The sequence below is a fragment of the Haliotis rufescens genome, unplaced genomic scaffold, assembly GCF_023055435.1.
Source record: "Haliotis rufescens isolate VD_foot unplaced genomic scaffold, xgHalRufe1.0.p SCAF_5, whole genome shotgun sequence".
Lineage (NCBI taxonomy): Eukaryota > Metazoa > Mollusca > Gastropoda > Lepetellida > Haliotidae > Haliotis > Haliotis rufescens.
In genome coordinates, this window is record NW_025964223.1 from 63138028 (window position 1) to 63162930 (window position 24903).

The following is a 24903-nucleotide window of genomic DNA, read 5'->3' on the forward strand; positions in this document are numbered from 1 at the left end:
TTGAAATGCCCATCAGAATGTCTACCGCATTTAGTCAGACAGCACCTCTCAGTGGGATGCAGAATCTGTTTTATCAAATTACCCAAGATGTGATCACCTCGATGGCAGTTGCTGTCCTTTGTTAAAGACCAGACAAGCTAGAGTTTTGACCTGCCTGTCTCCAATCTGTGATGGCTGCTTTAATGCATGTCTTGTTAGACAAGATAATGCTGTAAATTCAAGAATCTGCACCTTAGGAACCAATAGGGACCATGCTTCAAATCCAGAACTTCATGAATTGTTGGACGTGGTTTGAATAAACGATCTTTGCAACAAGATACATGTTAGTAAACTTTAGCCCCCCAGCTTCCCAATGATGCATAAGATAAGCCTGTTGATTCCAGTGAGTTGAAGTTGAGGCTCCAGTTAGTTTTCTGTTTGTCACTGACTTTGTATACATTGTTAAAAGTATTCACATTGCTCAGATGAAATCCTATCAAAAACATGTATGGAATATGGAATTTCACCAGGAGTATTTGGGAGATGCTTTTATCAGGAGTTTGTACAGATCATACCAGATCATTTCAAAGATGTTTTACTCGTACTCTGAAAGATATGTACATTCAAAATTGGCGTTTTACCTTATCAGTATCCAAGAAACTATCAAGTCATTCCCTCTTTAAAAACAGCTTCTGTGGAGAGCAATACTTATTTAATGTAACACTAAAAAGATTTCAAATTGCACTTGCAAGATTCAGATGTGGTTCAAACAAACTCTTTATCGTGACGGGAAGATATATGGACACAGAATTTGTCAGTTTTGTCATTTAAACACTATAGAAAGTGAACACCATTTCTTACTACTTTGTCCGTTGGATACTGAACTCAGAAAACAGTTCACTGATAAATATTTTATCCGTTAACCAAGTTTACAGAAATTTGTTTCGTTAATGTCAAGAAAGAATGTAGTAATAACAAAAAACCTGTCAATGTACATATCGCATGCTATGACGCTAAGAAGTTCCACATGTGTTAGCTTATAAATGTATGTATACCCATTACTATATAACATGTACTATAGGCCTATGGCCTCTCACCTTCCCGAGGCAAGAGAGAAAACTGACTATAAAAGTCCAGTTCCACCCTTACCGAACTAGGCTGGTAGTATGGAGTTATATTTTGGCTGGACTAACGAGTCTATGTATAGTCCAATCAAAATCGTGCAACGAAATCGAAATCCGGCTCGTAAACTGTCGGGCAGATTTCGGTCAATTACAGGATTTGCAAAGCATGTGCATCGCAAACTTGTTGTCAACAGACATTTTCCGAACCTTTTCATGTTTTTAATCAAGGTGCTCGCATGATTTGATGCACTTCGCGATGTAAGACCCATTTTATCACAATATAGATCTTTATTATCGATCAGATCGTCTTGCCTGGGCGCCGCCATTTTGTTAGAAACAAATGCAGGTGATGGAATCTGATTGGTCCATAGGAGAGTCTAAGAAGGGACATAACTTGTAATAACCACTGGTGGCGCTACGATCGAGCCCAGGAATTCCAGGCTTGTTTGGCAAGGGTGGAAACTGGACTTTAAAGTCAGTTAACTCTCTTGCCTCGCGAAGATGATGGCCTCTCAATATTATTACTAAACACATATTGAGTTTGTATCGCACCAAGGGGATGTCTCTCTTCGTCTCGTGTGGTATAGTAGGCCAGTGGTATAGTGTTTGCTAATCATGCTGAGGACCTGGGTTTGACTACAACATGGGTACAGTGTGTGAAGGCCATGGTTCTAAAAGTGGTGTAAAATAACATGACCAAAACCCTTTCCATAATCATAAAAATCTCTTCCAAAAGCAGAGTTGATTCTACAAATCTGACTATATCATGAACATGTGTGTATGAATCACTATAAAATATTAATGATACCAGGTGTTCGCTAAAAGGTGAGCGTATCCTGACCACTGGTGGCACCCATCACAGGAACATGTGGTTTAAGTAAAAAAAATAATACAACTTTAATTGCATGAAATGTATAGGAGCTTACTTTTGCCACACACAAAAACTTCTTACATGTAAAGATATAACAATGCCAGAGAATTATTAGTTGTGATTATCTACCGATTATATTGGGCAAAAAGCATAGAAATGCTTCATCCTCCATGTCACTTGTCACTTGTCACTTGTCACTTGTCACTTTTCACAAACATCTGACACAGTACGGGGGCACGGGTGGCCCAGTCATCTAAGGCGCCGCAATTCGCTGTGCAGAGTTGCGTCCCTTGGGCACGCCAGAAACCTATGATTGTAGGTTCGAATCTTGGTTCGCCCCAATTATGTTTCTAGGTTTGTCAGCACCATACCCGTGCTCGTGGGTTTCACCTAAGTGGTAAACGTCTGAGAACTGCATCACTTCGGGCTTTCCTACCACATGAAGCTGACACGCCGTGATATAACTGGAATACTGTTAAAAGCGGCGTTAAACCCAACTCACTCACTCTGACACAGTACAATTTAAAATGTTTCCATCTCAATTGTGAACAGACACACAGAAAGTGTTATTCACATCTTTTATAATTCAGGAAATAATTTCTTTTGTAAGCAATGTAAGCAGAAAATTGGTCAATTTATTATGTGTTTTATTCTAATACATCAATATGATCAATATGTTTCAAACAGTATGTTTTCCATCTCATTAAATATGAAAAATAGAACTTTCTGTTTGTCAAATGTGAACAAAGATTTGTTTGTGATGTATTTTTCTCTTGTAAACCTGTTATTTGGTTGTGACATTATACATAAGATATGCTGGAGAGAGTCCCTAATTGTCATGCCACATTTGATTGAATCACATCTCAAGTGCCAATAATTTGCCCACAAATAAGTTTGAAGTGTCATCCCCATTGCCATTCATTTTGCAATTGTGGTCATTTTCTTGTCCAAACTTGTAGAGAAATTGCATTACAATAAAAGAAAGAAAATATCATTTTCTGAGTAAACCCCTTTCTTGCCTCTTTCATAATGATACCACGCTATCCTTGACACGGACAAAATATATTGTGTTGTTATAAGTTTAACATAATGGGTAGCAGGTGCAACACATCAAATTTGATAGAAATTGTTGCCATTACACAGATGTGATAATTTCTCACAGGAGGTGTAAGAAGCAACATTTTTTTCAAAACACTGGTGTATTATCAGTCTAAAACTCTGCCCAACAAATGAATTTTAGAAATAATAGATAACAGATACATAAAAAAAAAAAAAGATGTATAAAAATATTCATGAATTATTCAAAAGGCAAACGGAAAGTAAAGTGGCACAATGGTATACTTTTAGCTATCTGTTTCAATTGGAAATAAATTGTCTTGTTGGTAACTGTGGCAACAACTGGATGATTACTTAGTCCTTGACAAAGCTGGAAAATATATAGAATCTGCACTTTTGTATTCACTGAAGGTCATTGAAGAACTTATCACCCTTCTGTCTGTTTGTTTTCCTTTGTGAAGGGAATGTGAAGATAATGGCCCCATCATGAAACCTAATGTGTGCTGTACCCGTTGAAGAAACCATTTACTTGGTATACCATATTTGCCATAATAAGCGTCAAGGGTGCTTTGAAAATTGACAAATGGGTGCTTGATGAAACTATACATAATGAGTTAAATTTGTTTTCAGAGATCACTTTGGAGTGACGAAACTGAGTTGACAATCAAACGGAATCATTTTTGATAATAGCCACTTGGCAATTATACACCCATTCTTATCACTGAAGAACACTGCAAACAAACTGTATGTTTAAGAAATATTAGAATATGTGGTACAAAGCATTTCTCCCTCATATGGTGATGTAACCGGGGATGCAGGTCTCATACCCACCTGTACCCCCTTTTTCAACACACTTGATTTATTAGAAAAAATGCAAAATACATTAACAATTTTTTTACTTACAAAATTATTTCCAGAATGTTATGCATTAAATTTTAGTTATTTTAAGTGGATTCCTCTCATTTCCAAAAGCTGTGCTTGCTCCTCGTACCATATAGTCTTCCTTGGTAATTCTGATGCATTGTCAGTATACTGTGAGAGGGCCTGACATTTGAACCAAGTGTCACCTACTCCCTCTGTTGTCAAAGTCTTGCCTGGTCCGCCATGTGGGATATTTGGTGAGACACTGTGTGAGGAGTAGGTGTGAGAGGTGAAATTTAAACTTGATAAGGCCATTCCAGGAGGTGTTGATTGCTTCTGTCAGTGGTCACTTGACCTGGCTGACCACACTGGTGGGAGACTGAAAGATGGTCAGTGAGTCAAAGTTGAAGGTATAAAACCTAAACATGTGGCTGATGGGTGTCACAATGGAGTTCCCTTTCTGCTCACGCCAGCAGCACAGCATATTTTTGAGTGTGGTGTTAAACATCAGGGAAACAAACAAACTTCATATTTACATATTGAGAAAACATTTAAATTATGTGAGAAACCAACATCACTCATTCATCATCATCATCATCATCATCATCATCATCATCATCATCAACCTCCTCCTCCAGTCAATTAACCTGGGTTTCATATTGCAAGTTTTTTGGTCACTAATTACATATTGTTTTGAATGTCAGCGGAATCGTATTCACAAATCCCTGCAGAGCGACTATTGGCAATCGGAGCAATAATACAGTCTGAGGCATTATTGAGGACTATTTCCTCACGCCTCGTACGTTTCTCAGCACGGGTGTGGGATTATCCTGTCATGATTTGGAATATTGCTTTCTTGCATACGGTAGTCTTGCCTTTTCCCTCCTGCAATCTCGCTGAGGTGATACCGAGTGACAAAAACATTCTGCTCAATTCTGCTATGGACACTTCACAATTCTCTCTTAAAATACCATTTGCAAGAGAACTGATAGTTCAAGCATTTTGACACTGGAAAACTGATTTGTTTTAACATATTTCAATATGAGCCACACTGATGGATTTTCTCTGATAAAGGGATTTTTTTCCATTTCATTGTCAAGACCTGATGGATAGTATAACTATCTTTTGATTGACAAACCCCATTGTTTTCAATATCTTCAGATGCTGGGTAAAAGCAGGAATAATGTTTGTTGTTTGTTGTTAACGCCTCACTCAGCAATATTCCAGCTATTTGATGGCGTCTGTAAAAAAACCCGAATCTGGACCAGACAATCTTGTGATTGATATCATGTGCATCAATCCACGCAATTAAGATACGATGACATACATCAACCAAGTCAGTAAGCCTGACCACCTGATCCAATTAGTCACCTTTTACGACAAGCATGGTCGCCTTTTACATCAAGCATGGGTTGCTGAAGAACTATTCTAACCCGGGTCTTCACGGGTTGTATAAACATAAAAAGGATTAAGATCCTCCCAGGACATCACATAGGTGACTGTCATTGCTTGTAAAATAGTCAAATATTTTAGAATTATCATGCCTTTTACATCAAGCATGGGTTGCTGAAGAACTATTCTAACCCGGGTCTTCACGGGTTGTATAAACATAAAAAGGATTAAGATCCTCCCAGGACATCACATAGGTGACTGTCATTGCTTGTAAAATAGTCAAATATTTTAGAATTATCATGCCTTTTACATCAAGCATGGGTTGCTGAAGAACTATTCTAACCCGGGTCTTCACGGGTTGTATAAACATAATGAAGGATTAAGATCCTCACAGGACATCACATAGGTGACTGTCATTGCTTGTAAAATAGTCAAATATTTTAGAATTATCATGCCTTTTACATCAAGCATGGGTTGCTGAAGAACTATTCTAACCCGGGTCTTCACGGGTTGTATAAACATAAAAAGGATTAAGATCCTCCCAGGACATCACATAGGTGACTGTCATTGCTTGTAAAATAGTCAAATATTTTAGAATTATCATGCCTTTTACATCAAGCATGGGTTGCTGAAGAACTATTCTAACCCGGGTCTTCACGGGTTGTATAAACATAATGAAGGATTAAGATCCTCACAGGACATCACATAGGTGACTGTCATTGCTTGTAAAATAGTCAAATATTTTAGAATTATCATGCCTTTTACATCAAGCATGGGTTGCTGAAGAACTATTCTAACCCGGGTCTTCACGGGTTGTATAAACATAAAAAGGATTAAGATCCTCCCAGGACATCACATAGGTGACTGTCATTGCTTGTAAAATAGTCAAATATTTTAGAATTATCATGCCTTTTACATCAAGCATGGGTTGCTGAAGAACTATTCTAACCCGGGTCTTCACGGGTTGTATAAACATAATGAAGGATTAAGATCCTCACAGGACATCACATAGGTGACTGTCATTGCTTGTAAAATAGTCAAATATTTTAGAATTATCATGCCTTTTACATCAAGCATGGGTTGCTGAAGAACTATTCTAACCCGGGTCTTCACGGGTTGTATAAACATAAAAAGGATTAAGATCCTCCCAGGACATCACATAGGTGACTGTCATTGCTTGTAAAATAGTCAAATATTTTAGAATTATCATGCCTTTTACATCAAGCATGGGTTGCTGAAGAACTATTCTAACCCGGGTCTTCACGGGTTGTATAAACATAATGAAGGATTAAGATCCTCACAGGACATCACATAGGTGACTGTCATTGCTTGTAAAATAGTCAAATATTTTAGAATTATCATGCCTTTTACATCAAGCATGGGTTGCTGAAGAACTATTCTAACCCGGGTCTTCACGGGTTGTATAAACATAATGAAGGATTAAGATCCTCCCAGGACATCACATAGGTGACTGTCATTGCTTGTAAAATAGTCAAATATTTTAGAATTATCATGCCTTTTACATCAAGCATGGGTTGCTGAAGAACTATTCTAACCCGGGTCTTCACGGGTTGTATAAACATAAAAAGGATTAAGATCCTCCCAGGACATCACATAGGTGACTGTCATTGCTTGTAAAATAGTCAAATATTTTAGAATTATCATGTCTTTTACATCAAGCATGGGTTGCTGAAGAACTATTCTAACCCGGGTCTTCACGGGTTGTATAAACATAATGAAGGATTAAGATCCTCCCAGGACATCACATAGGTGACTGTCATTGCTTGTAAAATAGTCAAATATTTTAGAATTATCATGCCTTTTACATCAAGCATGGGTTGCTGAAGAACTATTCTAACCCGGGTCTTCACGGGTTGTATAAACATAATGAAGGATTAAGATCCTCACAGGACATCACATAGGTGACTGTCATTGCTTGTAAAATAGTCAAATATTTTAGAATTATCATGCCTTTTACATCAAGCATGGGTTGCTGAAGAACTATTCTAACCCGGGTCTTCACGGGTTGTATAAACATAAAAAGGATTAAGATCCTCCCAGGACATCACATAGGTGACTGTCATTGCTTGTAAAATAGTCAAATATTTTAGAATTATCATGCCTTTTACATCAAGCATGGGTTGCTGAAGAACTATTCTAACCCGGGTCTTCACGGGTTGTATAAACATAATGAAGGATTAAGATCCTCACAGGACATCACATAGGTGACTGTCATTGCTTGTAAAATAGTCAAATATTTTAGAATTATCATGCCTTTTACATCAAGCATGGGTTGCTGAAGAACTATTCTAACCCGGGTCTTCACGGGTTGTATAAACATAATGAAGGATTAAGATCCTCCCAGGACATCACATAGGTGACTGTCATTGCTTGTAAAATAGTCAAATATTTTAGAATTATCATGCCTTTTACATCAAGCATGGGTTGCTGAAGAACTATTCTAACCCGGGTCTTCACGGGTTGTATAAACATAAAAAGGATTAAGATCCTCCCAGGACATCACATAGGTGACTGTCATTGCTTGTAAAATAGTCAAATATTTTAGAATTATCATAGGAAAGTAGTGATCATTTCAATGAGGACTGTCATCATTGGATTCTAACTTGTAGTCCCTGGCTAGCAGACTACCCTGAAATGTGGACCCGTGAAGATCCGGGGTAGATTAGCTCTTCAGCAGTCCATGCTTGCCGTAAAAGGTGACCAACGGGATCGGGTGGTCAGACTCGCTGACTTCGTTGATGCATGTCATCGTATCCCAACTGTGTGGATCGATGCTCATGATGTCAATCACTGGATTGACTGGTTCAGACCCGATTATTTGCAGACTGCCGTCATATAGCTGGAATATTGCTGAGTGCAGCGTTAAACAACAAACAAACAAACAAACAAACAAACCCTGAAATTTGAAGGCTGCCCATCAATCTTATATGGCATGAAAGGGATACTGGTGATCCTGTCTTCCCCAGGGTTATCACAGAGTGTGATATAGATGTCATTATGTTAACAATACACTGTATGTTTAGAGAGCTATGAAACATAGTCAGATGTCATCATGAAGCATTTTACAAACACACTAACAGAGACACCGAGTTAAATTTTACTGTTTAGAATTCATGCAGTCATCCTTTTTGTCTGTCTTATTGATTGAAGATAAAAAAATCCTTGATCAGCTCAAGTTGTTTTTTTAACAACAATCAAAATGGTTTCATGTCAACTGGTTTCATGTCAACTGGTTTCATGTCAACTTGTTCATGCATCACCGTCAAACTTCCGCGCACTAAACAAGTTGGACAGGCAGTCGGGTACAATAAATATCCAGTAAATGTGCTGTTTATGGAGACAAAATAGTCAAATACCCATATTCAGAGAAACAGGGAGGACTTTGTGTTTTATCACTGGCAGGGGAATTTGTTTTTGTGCAGGGCTTTACTGGATGTGCAATATTGTGTCCTGTACCCCATGCAAATTGTGGATGCATGCAAATAACTTCCGTAGTGAGTCCTATGGGACACAAAAAGGGAGGGGTATTGGAATCATTAAATTTATCAACATTGTTGAAATACTGGTGAGAAATACACGCAGGGTAAGGAAGAGAATTATGGATGTCAACTTCTTCATTATGAGGAACACAACGTTTCATTGTATATAGTTACTCCTTCATCATTTACCTGATGTAGGAGTCAGTATATACTCTGAAACATTGTGTTCTTCATGTGTAGGATAAAGCATTCCGAGGTTTTTTATGATATTTATATAATATTGATATTTATGGTGTCAGCGCCTAGGTTTAATCCCAAGGATAAAGGTTTTAAATACAGTAAACTATGGTTAAAATTAACTCAAAGGGACCACTAATTTTAATTTGTTATAACCGTAGTTCGTTATAAGCAAATGTATGGAATATATACAGGAAATGGACAGGACCAAAAACAGTTTGTTATATCCGTCAGTTCGTTATGGGCGTGTTCGTTATAAACATAGTTTACTGTATCATAAAAACCTGAAGGAAAGTGTTTTATCTTACTTATAAACCGAAAAAAGAACCTTACAACAACATAATAAAAAGAAAACATTTGTCATTTTACATTTCCTTACATTGTGTTCAAATGCAAAATAAATTTCTAGCGAGAAACATTCAAGTATTACAATCTGAACAGAAGTTGTATTATATAAAATCCCCAGGATGTTATAACATCCCTGTTTATGAAATTGGAGACTGGAGAACAATAGGATGATGTCACTAGAGGTTTATAAAATAAAGATGACATCAATAAATTCTCTTCCTTATGTGTATCACTCAAATAGAAGACATGTACAGTGTATATATATTCTTTGAAAGGAAGCCAGTTGTGCCATGTGTCACATGCTTTGAAGCCCTGGTTCATGCCTTGCTCTCACAAACATTGTTACTGTGTGTTTTCTGGATTAAATATATAGGTCAAGGTTAATCCCTGTTTACTGTCCTCAAAATATTCATGATACTGTTATATTAATGCAGGACATTTTCATATGAGATGTAAAAATTGTTAAAGGTATTTGTTTCATAAAAGGCTGCAACTGAAATGACATGTAATTGATTTTTATTTATTTTATAATGTAGAGGTTTTAATGTATATATTGGCCTTATTTGCAATACTGATGGGACAAATTAATGAATATAGGATAGTGTTGGTTCAAATTCATATAGTTAAATTTTTACCACTTATTTTTTTATTTTTTTCCTAATGGCATCTGTTTCTGCAGATAATCGTTACTGTTTTTTTCCTGGTGTTTCAACGTTTTGTATTGTAAACAATATTCAAACTTCATGAATAAATTTTGTGTTTGATTTTGATTACAAAGGGCATGTTAATTTCATAAGAAATATCGGAACCAGGTTGTCAATATGTTGATTTCATAGACATATCAATTAAATAGGAAATATGTTGATTTGTGCATAGTGTTCCTTGAATATTCAGGAATATCCTGTTCAAACCAAACTCAGTTATTTTGGTTTTGCTATCAGGTGCTGTCTGCACATAATGGCATCAACTCAAAGTCCCAAGGACCATAGACTGTTATCTGGTTAAACGTAGTTTAATATACCGGTATGCAGATAGTCCATTGTGTAGGTAACAATTCTTCTGGGATCATATAATACGATATCAAATCAATGTCATGTTGTCAGAGTTCACAAGGTTTCACAAGACAGGACTCTTCATTAGTCTAGTGGATGGAGTGTCTGCCCAGAGATTGGAAAGTCGGGGTTTGATCCCCGGACATGTCATGCCAAAAGATGTTCAAAGATGGTACATGTATGTTGTTCCCTGGCTGGCGCTTGGCATTAAGGGGCTGAAGCAAGGACTGGTTGGCTTGGAGTCAGTATGCAGTGTCTGAGAGGGGTATCCATGTTCATCCATGGCATGGTATCTCAGTGTACTTAGTATAATAAAACCGGCATGAATCAAGATTTGTATAAGCAGGCATTTGCATGCACACACACTTACATGCACACACACTTGCATGCATGTCACTGTGTAACTGCAATAAACTTGAGTGAGAAGTTTCACCTTCACTGCCTCATTTGTCTGGGGGTACAATGTGTGAAGCCCATTTCTGGTGTCCCCCGCCGTGATATTGCTGGAATATTGCTAAAAGCGGCGTAAAACCATACTCACTCACTCACTGACTCACTCATTTGTCTGGACCCTGTTAATCTGGAAACCCCTCCTTGTCAGACTATTATTGTTATGTCTAAATATATTGAAATGAAATTACTCCTTTATAATGTTTTGGTGATCCAGAAATTTGTTAATCGAGTTTCACAGACCGATCAAACCTTGTAGATGCAGAATTAAATAGGAAATCCCACTTATTTCACAATTACTGCCAGGAACATCAAATAATATTCAAGTGATATTGCTCTGAAAAAATAATTATTTTGTGCAAAAATTTGTTAATCCAGACAAATTCACTGGAAATTGTAATGTTTGCATTCGCAGTTTTACTGGAATATCTGATCAAATGTCATGTGCACTTGAATGTGTGACAGACATTCACTGGAATATGTGACAAACATGCACTGGAATGTTTGACAAACATACTGGAATGTATGACAAACATGCACTGGAATGTGTGACAGACATGCACTAGAATGTGTGACAGACATGCACTAGAATGTGTGACAGACATGCACTGGAATGTGTGACAGACATGCACTAGAATGTGTGACAGACATGCACTAGAATGTGTGACAGACATGCACTAGAATGTGTGACAGACATGCACTGGAATGTGTGACAAACATGTGCTGGAATGTGTGACAAACATGCACTGGAATGTGTGACAGACTTGCACTGGAATGTGTGACAAACATGCACTAGAATGTGTGACAAACATGCACTAGAATGTGTGACAGACATGCACTAGAATGTGTGACAGACATGCACTAGAATGTGTGACAGACATGCACTAGAATGTGTGACAGACATGCACTGGAATGTGTGACAGACATGCACTGGAATGTGTGACAAACATGCACTGGAATGTTTGACAAACAGGCACTGGAATGTGTGACAAATATTTGCACTGGAATGTGTGACAAACATATGCACTGGAATCTGTGACAAACATGCACTTGAATGTTTGACAAACATACTTGAATGTGTGACAAACATACAGGAATGTGTGACAGACATGTGCTGGAATGTGTGACAAACATGCACTGGAATGTGTGACAAACATGTGCTGGAATGTTTGACAAACATGCACTGGAATGTGTGACAAACATGTGCTGGAATGTGTGACAAACAGGCACTGGAATGTGTAAACATGCACTGGAATGTGTGACAGACATGCACTGGAATGTGTGACAGACTTGCACTTGAATGTGTGACAAACATGCACTAGAATGTGTGACAAACATGCACTGGAATGTGTGACAGACATGCACTAGAATGTGTGACAAACATGCACTGGAATGTGTGACAAACATACTGGATTGTGTAAACATGTACTGGAATGTGTGACAGACATGCACTGGAATGTGTGACAAACATGCACTGGAATGTGTAAACATGCACTGGAATGTGTGACAGACATGCACTGGAATGTGTGACAGACTTGCACTGGAATGTGTGACAAACATGCACTAGAATGTGTGACAAACATGCACTAGAATGTGTGACAGAGATGCACTAGAATGTGTGACAAACATGCACTGGAATGTGTGACAAACATACTGGAATGTGTAAACATGTACTGGAATGTGTGACAAACATGCACTGGAATGTGTGACAGACATGCACTGGAATGTGTGACAAACATATGCACTGGAATCTGTGACAAACATGCACTGGAATGTGTGACAAACATGCACTGGAATGTTTGACAAACAGGCACTGGAATGTGTGACAAACATATGCACTGGAATGAAATAAAGGCCTTCTGTTTAGTAGGAGCATCAACAAGTTTCTACTTGACACTTGTGGCAGACAAATGTTTTATCAAGGCTATAAACTCTCCCATTTAGCTAGTCTCCTTGGAAAGTAGGAATGCTTTGAAAAACATTTGAAGAGTAGAGCTGACTTTCCATCGATCATGTGGTTGGAACTAAACAGAAAGTTGTAGTAAAAGAACATGTAAATGTGATAAGTTGAGGGGAAAAACCTTGCCTGGCCTTGAGATGCTTCTAAGCAATCCAGATATGTTGGACCCCAAATTCCCAAGATCAACCCCAACTGTTAAATCTCACACACTATAATTATCATGGCACCTCCCAAGCATATTTCCATTGATAATTGCGGAGCAGACGAATTACAATGGGAGAAATTCCAAGTCCCTCGGGATCCATTAATCACCAAAGACGTAGATCAGGCTTGATTGTAGGGGTCGAAATGGTCCTGAGAGATCGCTTTTAGGTTGACTTTAATTATCACCAGAAAAGGAAATGAATAATTGACTTGGATTATAACACATTCTTTGACTTGGGAACTTAGACTTTGGGTCATGTTTTTTCTTTAGGAAGGGAATCGGTATCAGTATTTTTTGCTAGACAGTGTCGGATGTGATTACAGTAAATTGTATTATTGGTGTTCCGTCTTTGGTGTTTGGGTTGGAAGCTGTTGAAACGTCCATCACTCAGTTAGCCAGGAGAGTTATGTAATTGTGTGTTAACTGTTCTTGTAGAATGGGGCAGGGTTCAATCTTCCCCAGAACACACAGGTGGCCATCTTGACTGGTGCTGTTATGAAAACGCTGACCAAACAAACACAACAAATGTGTTATTGTAGAAGTATGGGCTATGACTGTCTATTCTCTATATGACCACACAACCATGAATGGCATAAGAAAGAGAATGTATGGATGTCAACTTCTTTATTATGAGAGCACAACATGTTGGGGTATATTCTTACTCCTTCATCAGGTGAATGAAGGAGTAAGTATATACTCCAAAATGTGTTCCTCATAATAAAGAAGTTGACATCCATACATTCTCTTCCTTATGTGTATCACTTCTAAATGCCATTCAAAGACTTAATGAACAGCTTATATAAAAAAAACAGGGAAATTTGAGATTTGTAGATGATAAATCTTGACAAGTTTGGTTTCCAGGAATTAGAAGATAACTATGCAACACGTACTGGTCAGGTCAAGTATATAAGTAGATTACTGTCTGGGTAACATTTCGCTGGTATTTGTATAGTGGGACAGCGTACTTGTGAACCCCCATGGGATTGGCTTTGTGGAATTTGTAAGATGAACTCGTCTACGGGAGGATTTCAGTTGATCAGATTATGAATTGTTATTGGACTTAAAAGGGGCTTATTGCAGACTGTGATATATTATGGGTTGTTGTAGATCTTTCAGGAGAATGTACATTCATCTTATATATGACTATAAGGGCCATGCAATGAACTGATATAGGACTTTTAGGGGGAACATGGTTAACTGATTTGGGACTTTAAGGGGAACACAGTGAACTGGTTTGGGACTTTTAGGTGCACACAATTAACTGATATGAATTTTATGGTAATTAAAACATTATGAGTTGCTGGACAATTTCATGTGAACATACTGACTCCTTGTGAAGTCCCGCCATTATGGGATGATAGATGACCACAAGGGCATTGGTCGATGGTCACTGTTTTCCTGCAAAGGGATCCACTGTAATGACCATAGGATTTGGAGATGGTGTATCTAAGTCACTGATACACTCCAAATGGATTGTTGAGACCTTGATCTGTCAATTGATTCACACATAAGACTGAAGACAGATTGAATAGGTTCGCCTCCGTGGTCTTGTGGTAGAGCGTCCGCCTGAAGAGTGGAAGGTCCAGGGTTCGATCCAGGGCTGTGTCATACCAAAAGACGTTTAAAGATGGTACTTGTTGTTTTCCTGCCTGGCACCTAGCATTAAGGGGCTTAAACGAGGACTGGTCGGCTCGGAGTCAATATACTGTATCTGAGTGGGGTACTCATGTTAAACTGCGGCATGGTATCTCAGTGAGCTAGCACTATAAATCGGCATCAGTCCGGACTAGTACAAGGAGATACACACACACACACACACACACATGCATGCACGTCGCTATATAAGTGCAATAATCTTGGACGCCTCGTTAAACCCAATTTCACCTCACCTCACCTCACCAGATTGAATAGAATGCATAGACCTGTAAGATAGATCCAGACCTTCATTTGGCAATAGTTGTATTCATACAGAACGGTCCTTTTGAAATTAGTTCACAGTTACAGATGGAACTGGTTCACATTTATGGCTGACATTCAATGACTTAGGTTCACTTGTACAGCTGGTCCCCAGTGAAACAGGTTCACTGTTACAGTTTGTGTCATTATGAAATTGGTTCACTGACGTATAGAACTGGCATTTGTCTGTGACGACACCTCTGCAAATGCCAAGACTTTAATTGACCATGATGGAACTTCTAAAGTACAAGACAATAATAGACATGGTTTGGACTGGTATAGAAATACAAGATGGTTGGCACCAGTCTAAGTCTTCGGATTTAGTTGGCAGAAATGATCTCACGGGTTTGTCTTATATATATGTGATAAATAACAGCCAGGGGCCTTGATGGTTGGATGCAGAAACTAGGGACCAGATAGGAGAAAGTTATGCATGACTGTTACAAGAACTCAGCTCAGTGGGAGGTGTGTGTTTAGGAATTGTTGTGGCACTTCAGAGAGGCAATACTGTCTCTGGAGAAACATTTGACCATATGGATTGATGGGTATTTGTTCAATATTCTGTAAACAGTCAGTGATCCTCAGATCAAACAGCATAATTTCAACATTTAAGTCACTTCAATGTATTGAAAAAAACTTTTTCACTCACCTACAAACACATGTGCATATAATGGAGTTAGTTGGTCATGTCAGGTTATTCCCTACAGGATTAAATGACAAATACATTACTAAGGTTGCACTTCAGAAGATTAACTTAAAAAATTATAACGTTCAGTGAAATAGGTTGTGCACTATTGTGTCGACACATTCTATACAAATGCTGTGCTACCTCATTAACACAATTGTACAGGTTATGTAAGAACTGACATCAATATTTTTTTACGCTTATGGAGGTAGAAGTGTTAAACAAAGTGTGTAAATCCGCACATCAGATATACGCAAAGTGTGCACATTTTTTTTACGTTTAAAATGCAAAAACATATTAAAGTCAGTCTATACCATTATCATGTTTTTAAATTTTCAGGTTTTATACAGTATTTGATGCACAGGAAATGTGAAACATGTGGTTTTCTGAGTATGAAGATACATGTGAGTGAGTGAGTGAGTGAGTATGGTTTTACGCCGCTTTTAGCAATATTCCAGCAATATCACGCGGGGGACACCGGAAATGGGCTTCACACATTGTACCCATGTCGGGAATAGAATCCGGGTCTTTGGCGTGACGAGCGAACGCTCTAACCACTAGGCTACCCGACCGCCCCGAAGATACATGTAGCAGGTGATCTACTCTCCCTATCATGTTCCCTCTTAAGCCACAGCTTGACTTTCCTCGCACGATTCACGAAATTTTGATCACCATGCATAATTGTACACTTACCGTTCCAAAGCTTGAGAAATTAAATGAGTAGCACAGAATTGTGTTGCCCTACGAAAACTTGCAACAGTTTAAAGGTCAGTTTGTGAAACAGTTAGGATCGATTGCATGGTGATTGACTTTTTCAACCTGACCATGTCCTCTTGTGTGTACTGTCGATTTCACGTCAATTTCGCAACCATTGCATCAGGCTTATAATCACATCCATATGATGAAAATACCTTTGGGAATTTTAGAATGAATTTCTTCATGATTGGACATTTATTTTGAATGCAAAATCATTTGACATGCTGGTCATAAAGTAATCAATTTTCTCCCAGCTGTCAAGATGATTGACAGGTTGTTGAAAACAATATTTCATGTGTCAGTATCTCTCAAAGTAAGATGACATGTACATTTTATCTACTTTCTATCATATATGAAACTGCAGGAAATAAACCAAATTATACTCTTTAACACTGAAAAGAGTCTTCAAAAGAGTTCTCTTTTTATTTTATCAGAAGGTGTTACTCCAATGTTCATCGCCTTATTCATTTCAAATTTCATGTATAATTATTTCTTCCAAATATTACATGAATTCTATTTGCTCACAATTTGAGGACCTTTATGTGACAAAGCATCGTAAAAATACAATGTCAGATGTCAATTACGACTAGAACCCAGATGCAAATATTTTATTAATCATTTCCTTGGGGATGGCAAATACATTTGTTTCCATGCTTTGTCCGAGCTACTAATGTAACCTCTTGCTTCCCAGGAACATTCGGATTAGGAATTGTTATTTATCTTGTCCAGCCTTGGCGCATTTCGTCATTATCAACAATTCTTTGAAGCTCTTGAGAAAAAGATCAAAATATGCACAAGCATGATAACTTCAGATCTGGCTTTTCTCGACTCACTTTTAAAAGTGCGTGCTCAATTTGATTGGAAAAGGCTGGATTTGACACTCGCTTCCATGCTGTCGTCAGAATCTTTCAAATGAGCTGTACAGATTGTGTTTCTTCTCCACCGAATGGCACTGGCATGTGTTAGCTCTGATCCTTTCAAATTGCCTTTTCCTGACTTGGACGGAAGGTGGATTTTAAGGGGAATTTATTTAACCTTGGTCTTCTTTCGTGTAATGATTTTTTTTCATTGGGCCACAGATATCGCCACATATGGTGGCTTATAGCACAGATGCATGTGTCATCTTTTCCGTGACTATACTTATCCAGATTGGATTTAGAAATAATCGGGTGAATAAATTTGAAACTCAATTTAAGGAAGAGAATTTATTTGGTATTTGTTCAAATCCACATCTCAACATATCAGACTTGCCTTTGCTGACAGTATGGCCTTCAGAGTGGTTACATGTTCTGGTAAAAGATTGTTTTCAATATGTTCAATTGATTGTGGGCTATCAAAGTATGTAGATTTTAAAAGATATTGTTTGACATTGTGCTACTGGTAGGGCAGGGCATGCTTACTCTTTTCCTGAACACCTGGTGTCATCTCTCATACATTCATATAATTTTCAATGCTCTTTTGCCTTTTATGCCCATGGAATCTGTTTATAGTGACTAGTTGGTCTCTGGCGTTGATGTTTATAATTTTATACTTCCATAATGCAGGATGCAGCACAAGCTGAAGTCATGACGAGTAAAATTTAACAACTTTTCATCACCTGCCTCGGTTGTTCAGTGGGAAAACAGTCAGGTCTTACTGGGAAAAAGTAAAACCTCATACCCACGATCAGGTCTTACTGGGAAAAAGTAAAACCTCATACCCGCGATCAGGTCTTACTAGCACAAAGTAAAACCTCCCAAGAGTATATTACGAGATAGGAAGATAGCTACAATACAATAGGCCATAGTGGCAGTAGGTTTATGAGCCTTAAAACAAACCCATTCACTCATTCAAGTTGACAAAATAGTTTTAAGGGTGTCACAGGTGGCCCAGTCATCTTAGGCACAGCAGCTTACAGTGAAGAGTTGCATCCCTTAGACGTGCCAGAAGCCTATGATCATGGGTTTGAATCCCAGATTCACCTCATTATGTTTCTAGGTTTGTCAGCACCATACCCGTGCTTGGTGGTGTCACCAAGCTGTGCTTATCCCAACTCAATCACTCATTCAACCGTTTTTTATACTTTTAATACATACCCTCATTTCAATGATGCCATGGAGCTGTGCAGATGTTAAATCGTAATGTTTCACTTATTGTAACCAAAAAGTTTCACACATATTGAATTTGTTTTCTATCTATTTCAGTATATGTACGGACTTTTTGCGATTATTTCTCTACTTGGATGGCCCAGGAATTAACGAACATGACCGACATTCGGCAGAACTTTGTGGTGTCCTGAACAGCACCCAGAAGAAATACTATTCTTCAGATCGAGCCCTCATCCTGGAGCTACATGCTGATGGCTTGCCCGGAAACTTTACAGGGTTTCAAGGGCGATACCAATTTTTAGATAAAGGTAAGAATGGTTTCAGAAAATTGAATCCTTTTTACTCATAATTCAAAGTTGATATGTGATTTAATGAAATGATGTAGCTTAGAGCATCAATGTTATGCGATTCAGTTTCATTATCGTCTTAAGTGGGAGACATTAGCGCCTGTTTTTAGGATCTGTATGTTACCTTTGTGTTCCAGTAGCCTAGTGGCTCCAATTGTCTTGATGGAGTCTTGGAGTACAGCTGGAAGTTTTAAGCATGCATCCAGGCTTAATGTAGTAGTTTAGAAATATTCAGTCCCAGCTGCGAAATCTTTCACAAGACCGTTATGTATTAAAAGTTTCTCTTAAGTTGACATCTGACTGACGTTAAAGCAGATGTGAAACATATTATGCTGGTTGCGGAGACTGGCAACAACCCATATATAGCGGATTTTCTAAGAAAATGTCAAATCGAATCTTGAGATGAGTGAGTACTAACCAATGAAAATGTACAAGTGTCATATACCCAATTCGATGTAATAAACGCCCAACTCTAATAAGCGACTACGACGATATTTGCTAATATAATGGCAAGTGAACAATCCCAATTAGCACCCCTTCCGATTGATCAATGTACACAAGACTTATTTATTTGTGTATTATGTGTGTGTTATATGCATTCTTAATTATAGGAAATTAAATTCTGGAAAAATATGTCAGTCGTATATAAACATTTCAGGCTTTCAGCATAAACCATGAAATTTAGGATCTTTCAACTCTGTTGTTTTTCCCAACAAATAATATTCTAATAAGAGCCCCCTGTTTCTAATTTTGAGAGTGCCCTGGGTGCTTATTATGTCAAATACGGTAGTATATGCATTATGTAAATAAATTTTACCATATGGGGGCTAGATGACATATTTATCATTACCTCTCTGGTATTTATATTAGTACAAAATTAATTTTGATGTTTTGAAGGATATTTAAGGGCATGATGTACCAGACAGTTTTAAATTAATATAACATCTCTATCAAAGTTAGGACAGAGAAAATAATTAATGAGTATATCCTTTTGTAAAGCAAATAAGTTAAGATAATACTTTCTATTTTTTAAAAATATATATTTTGGGCCTGTTGTAAGACATCCTTGCATGACATTGCATGACAATGGAACAACCAGTCCTCTAGAACACACATGTTAAGAAATTGCGTGGTGTGATGACAGTAATGGTTATGGAGAATGGGTGGTGCTTATTTTTGTCTTGTGTACTGGTAAATCTATAATTTAAAAACAATATTTGGAGAACTTCATTTTACATATGTTTATATCTTAGAAGCTAAAATAACATAATTCTCTTGATCCACAAGGTAATGAACTGAATTCACCAAACTTAGGCTTGAGGACAGAAACAGAAAAGTGTTCAACACAAAAAGGACGAATGATAAATATGATCCATATTCAAGTCTTTGAAGAAATCATTAAGCTTTTCTTATGTAATTCATATTTTGAGTTTTCATAGTTGTATTTTGTTGTTAAATGTTAACATTTGATGATATTGATACGAAAGGTCATATGTGACTTTTTCATAAACCTGAATATTAAAAAGTACCTTCTTTACTTGGAGTGAGTGAGTTGGATTTAACGCCGCTTTTAACAATATTCCAGTCATATCGCGGCGTGTCAGCTTAATGCGGGAGGGAAGCCCGAAGTGATGCAGGTCTCAGACGTTTACCACTTCGGTGAAACCCACGAGCATGGGTATGGTGCTGACAAACCTGGAAACATAATTGGGGCGAACCGGGATTCGAACCCACAATCATAGGTTTCTGGCATGCCCAAGGGACGCAACTCTGCACAGCAAATCGCGGCGCCTTAGACGACTGGGCCACCCGTGCCCCCCTTTACTTGGAACATGTTATGTACACCAGTGATCATGACTTGGGGCTAGGTTGGATATGGCAGGATTAGAAATGCTTGATAAATATAGATTTTGTAATCAGTAATATTTTTGTGTTATTAATCAAGTTTATTTAGTATTTCATATAGTGTTACATCAAATGACAAATGAATAGATACTTGATATGCAGCATTTACATTCAACTGACAAACATAAAAGTGTCAAATCAATCTATAAAAGAAATGAAACTTGTTTGAACTTAGTAATCATTTTTATATCCTGTTTTCTTTCAATTATTACATGTATGAAAAATCATATTTCTGTAGCAAAATTAAAAATAGAAATATTAATTTAATAGACACACATTTGTACACAACTTCTCAATCCACCTTGACAGGTAAGGGAAGATGAAGATTTATTTATCTGACCACTTCTTCCTTCTCTACTGTATCATTCTTTAGTTGATGACCTTTACGACCTTGTTTGTTTTATTTCCATAGTTGATATCTTAATGTTAACATTACATGTTTTGATTCAAACCAATATGAAAAAATGTATGGCTAAAAAACACTCATGATTGCTACCAAGGCTTGAGAGAACTTTGTAGGGACAAAGGGAGATAACTCTTGTTTTGTTGAGTTGGACACTGAAGTTTTGCTTTGTAGATTGATAGAAGCCTGAGTAAAATAACTCTTTACTTTCAGTTTTTCATAGTTTTGACATTCAATACTTTTATAAGACTTGTGGCACTTGTTATTTTCAAATTCAAACACTGCTGTCAAACCTATGCTTCTAGTGCTTGAACCCTTTAGGAATATGTCTCTTGATTCATGCCTGTCTGTTGATCAACATGTGAATGGTATTTCATGTGTATTAGAAGTACAATTTGAAGTTTATTTTAGTTGGCTATTTATCTTTTTAACAAATAACCTGCATCTAACTTTCAGAAAACTTGAGTCGAAAGGAATTAGAAAATCGCCAGTCAATGTTAATAAACTCACCTAAACATGGTAAACAAGCAGTGTGCGAATACTAACATCTGTGTGAAGCTTATAATGTGATATGCTGGTCCTTTGACCAGGACATGCTGACCAATACCTGAGTGGAGGGAACGGCAGGGGGTGGAGGGAGAGGCAGTGGCTGGTGTTATAGGGTTGGAGGGAGAGGCAGTGGCTGGTGTTATAGGGTTGGAGGGAGAGGCAGTGGCTGGTGTTATAGGGGGTGGAGGGAGAGGCAGTGGCTGGTGTTATAGGGTTGGAGGGAGAGGCAGTGGCTGGTGTTATAGGGGGTGGAGGGAGAGGCAGTGGCTGGTATTATAGGGAGTGGAGGGAGAGGCAGTCACCAGGGAGTCCTGGTCTTATAGGGTTGGAGGGAGAGGCAGTGGCTGGTGTTATAGGGTTGGAGGGAGAGGCAGTGGCTGGTGTTATAGGGGGTGGAGGGAGAGGCAGTGGCTGGTATTATAGGGAGTGGAGGGAGAGGCAGTCACCAGGGAGTCCTGGTGTTATAGGTGGTGGAGGAAGAGGCAGTGGCTGGTGTTATAGGGAGTGGAGGGATAGGCAGAGGCCGGTGTTATAGGTGGTGGAGGGAGAGGCAGTGACTGGTGTTATAGGGAGTGAAGGGAGAGGCAGTGGCAAGTGTTATAGGGGGTGGAGGGAGCGGAAGCAGCTGTTGTTATAGGGAGTGCAGGGAGAGGCAGTGGCTGGTGTTATAGGGGGTGGAGGGAAAGGCAGTGGCTGGTGTTATAGGTGGTGGAGGGAGAGGCAGTGGCTGGTGTTAAAGGGAGTGGAAGGAGAAGCAGTGGCTGGTGTTATAGGGAGTGGAGGGTGAGGCAGTGGCTGGTGTTATAGGGAGTGGAGGGTGAGGCAGTGGCTGGTGTTATAGGGAGTGGAGGGTGAGGCAGTGGCTGGTGTTATAGGGAGTGGAGGGTGAGGCAGTGGCTGGTGTTATAGGGAGTGGAGGGATAGGCAGAGGCCGGTGTTATAGGGAGTGGAGGGAGAGGCAGTCACCAGGGAGTCCTGGTGTTATAGGTGGTGGAGGAAGAGGCAGTGGCTGGTGTTATAGGTGGTGGAGGGAGCGGCAGTCATCAGGGAGTCCTGGTGTTATAGGTGGTGGAGGAAGAGGCAGTGGTTGGTGTTATAGGTGGTGGAGGGAGAGGCAGTGGCTGGTGTTATAGGGTTGGAGGGAGCGGCAGTGGGAGTCCTGGTGTTATTGTTATTTAGACCTATCCCGAGTAATTAATTTTGTCATAAGTCAATATGCTATGTCTACAAAGCCATACCATTAGTTATAAGTTATATATATACTAATACATTAACATGAACTGGGAAATATAGGTTAGCATGTTGTGGGAAGAAAGCAATGAGAGTGTGACATTGGTGAATGAGTGTCATGAGGTTTTCACAATTTCCAAAAATGGTTAAAAAATAAATTGAGCCAGACCACAAATATCTCGGAATACCAAGGGGGGCAACTCTCGCATCCTTGATGCTGACAATGAGAATGATTTCTTCATGTCAAAGGATGATGATCCAGTGATCACCATAGGGGCTCTATATATCCTTAATGCAAGCTACATAGGCAGAATTACTCAGGTGTTGGTCTGCAGTATCAAACTTTTGCAAACTAGATGTGATTTTTTATATTCCATATATTATACCAAACCCTATGCATAGAGCAACCTGTACAAAAATGGATGTCGTTTTTTTTTTCTTCCTACCAGCAAAACTAAAATTCCTCCTGGCATACTGCTCTGCCAAGATTTGTTTTAGTATTTCCTTTAAACAATACCTTATATATTCTATTTTTAATCTATTGATGTGCCTGGTATCAATTCCTGTATTAAATGTTGTCACTCTTAACAAAACACTCAATGCCAGAAATGTCTCTGCCTTACTCATTGTAGCCTATTGTGCACTACTAATGTTATAGATGAAAGTGGGTTACCGGGAATGTATCGTAACAACTTTAATTCATTTTGGGGAAGCATCTGACATAAGCATACACCATCTTCCTGAGGCAAGGGCGTTAACTGACTATAAAGGCCCAGCTTCCACCCTTGCCAAACTAGCTAGGCTGGAATTCCGGAGTTTCATTTTGGCTGTACTAACGAGTCTATGCATGTTCCAATCAAAATCACGTAACAAAGTAGACATCCGGTTCATAAACAACACAGATTTCAACATGCAGATTTCGGTCAACTGCAGGATTTGCAAATCATGTGTACCGCCAACTGGACGTTGATGGATATTTTGCAAATATTTTCATGTTTTTAGTCAAGGTGCTCAAGTGATTTGATGCACTTCACAGGGTAAGACCAGTTATATTTCAATATAATTCTTGATTATCGTTCAGATCGTCTAAACTGGGTGCCGCCATTTTGTTTGAAGCAAATGTAAGTGATATCAGAAATGGAATCTAATTGATCAATGGGAGGGACATAAAAGGGACATAACTCATAATATCTACTAGTGGAAATTCCAGCCTAGTTCGCCAAGGATGGAAACTGTACTTTTGTAGTCTGTTAACGCCCTTGCCTCAGGAAGATGAAGCATACACAAGAAACCTTGATATTGATTGGCTTTCTTTGTGTGGTTGTCAGATTGTCATGGACAGAGGCATCATATCAGAGTAAAGATCTGATTTTAATGAGATTGTTGTAACATCAATGAGGATCAGTGGGGAAGTCGATGCTCATACCGTTGACCACTGTTTTCCAACTCCTGGTCGAACTCCATGTATGTTCCAAGCTGCGCCTAAAATGTTTTTGGACTGTCATGGCAGGGGACGTCAAGAATAGGCAGCCAGTGATAGAAACTAACTGTTAGTCTACCAGCCCTTATGAAGATAACATATAGCAAAACCCTTAAAAATGGCAAAAAATACCAGTCCTTGTGATACCTTAACTATTGAGCAGTTTGGCAAGGACTATGGGACTAGTGCCAATTTCTAACATTGGGCATCACATATTGTACCCTGTCGGGTATGAAACTCAAATCTCTAGGGTGACAAGCAAACACTTGAACTAATTTGCTCTTTCACTATAGAAACAGCACAATGTACCTGGAATATTGGCCACAGTTGCATAAAACCCAAACATTCAAATATTACTAATGTACATCCTTTAAGTGGGGAATGTAACTATTCTGAAGTTAAACATTCTGAACAATGATATTGATATATTTAGCAATAGCTTATGTTTGTGCACCAGCTTTTATATTGAG

General features: G+C 38.5%; 1 protein-coding gene across 3 annotated transcripts in view; it reads left to right on the forward strand.

The window, feature by feature from the left end:
• Nucleotides 1-24903, forward strand: part of LOC124143847 (suppressor of lurcher protein 1-like) — a 301234-nt gene that overhangs the window by 178761 nt on the left and 97570 nt on the right. For 2 of the 3 annotated variants that reach the window (XM_048383705.1, XM_046512999.2), the window contains exons 4-5: nucleotides 18616-18827; nucleotides 21631-21693. In XM_048383705.1, the coding sequence (XP_048239662.1) occupies nucleotides 18616-18827; nucleotides 21631-21693 (275 nt within the window). The remainder of the gene's footprint in view (nucleotides 1-18615; nucleotides 18828-21630; nucleotides 21694-24903) is intronic. The other variant, XM_048383706.1, reaches the window with a different exon arrangement.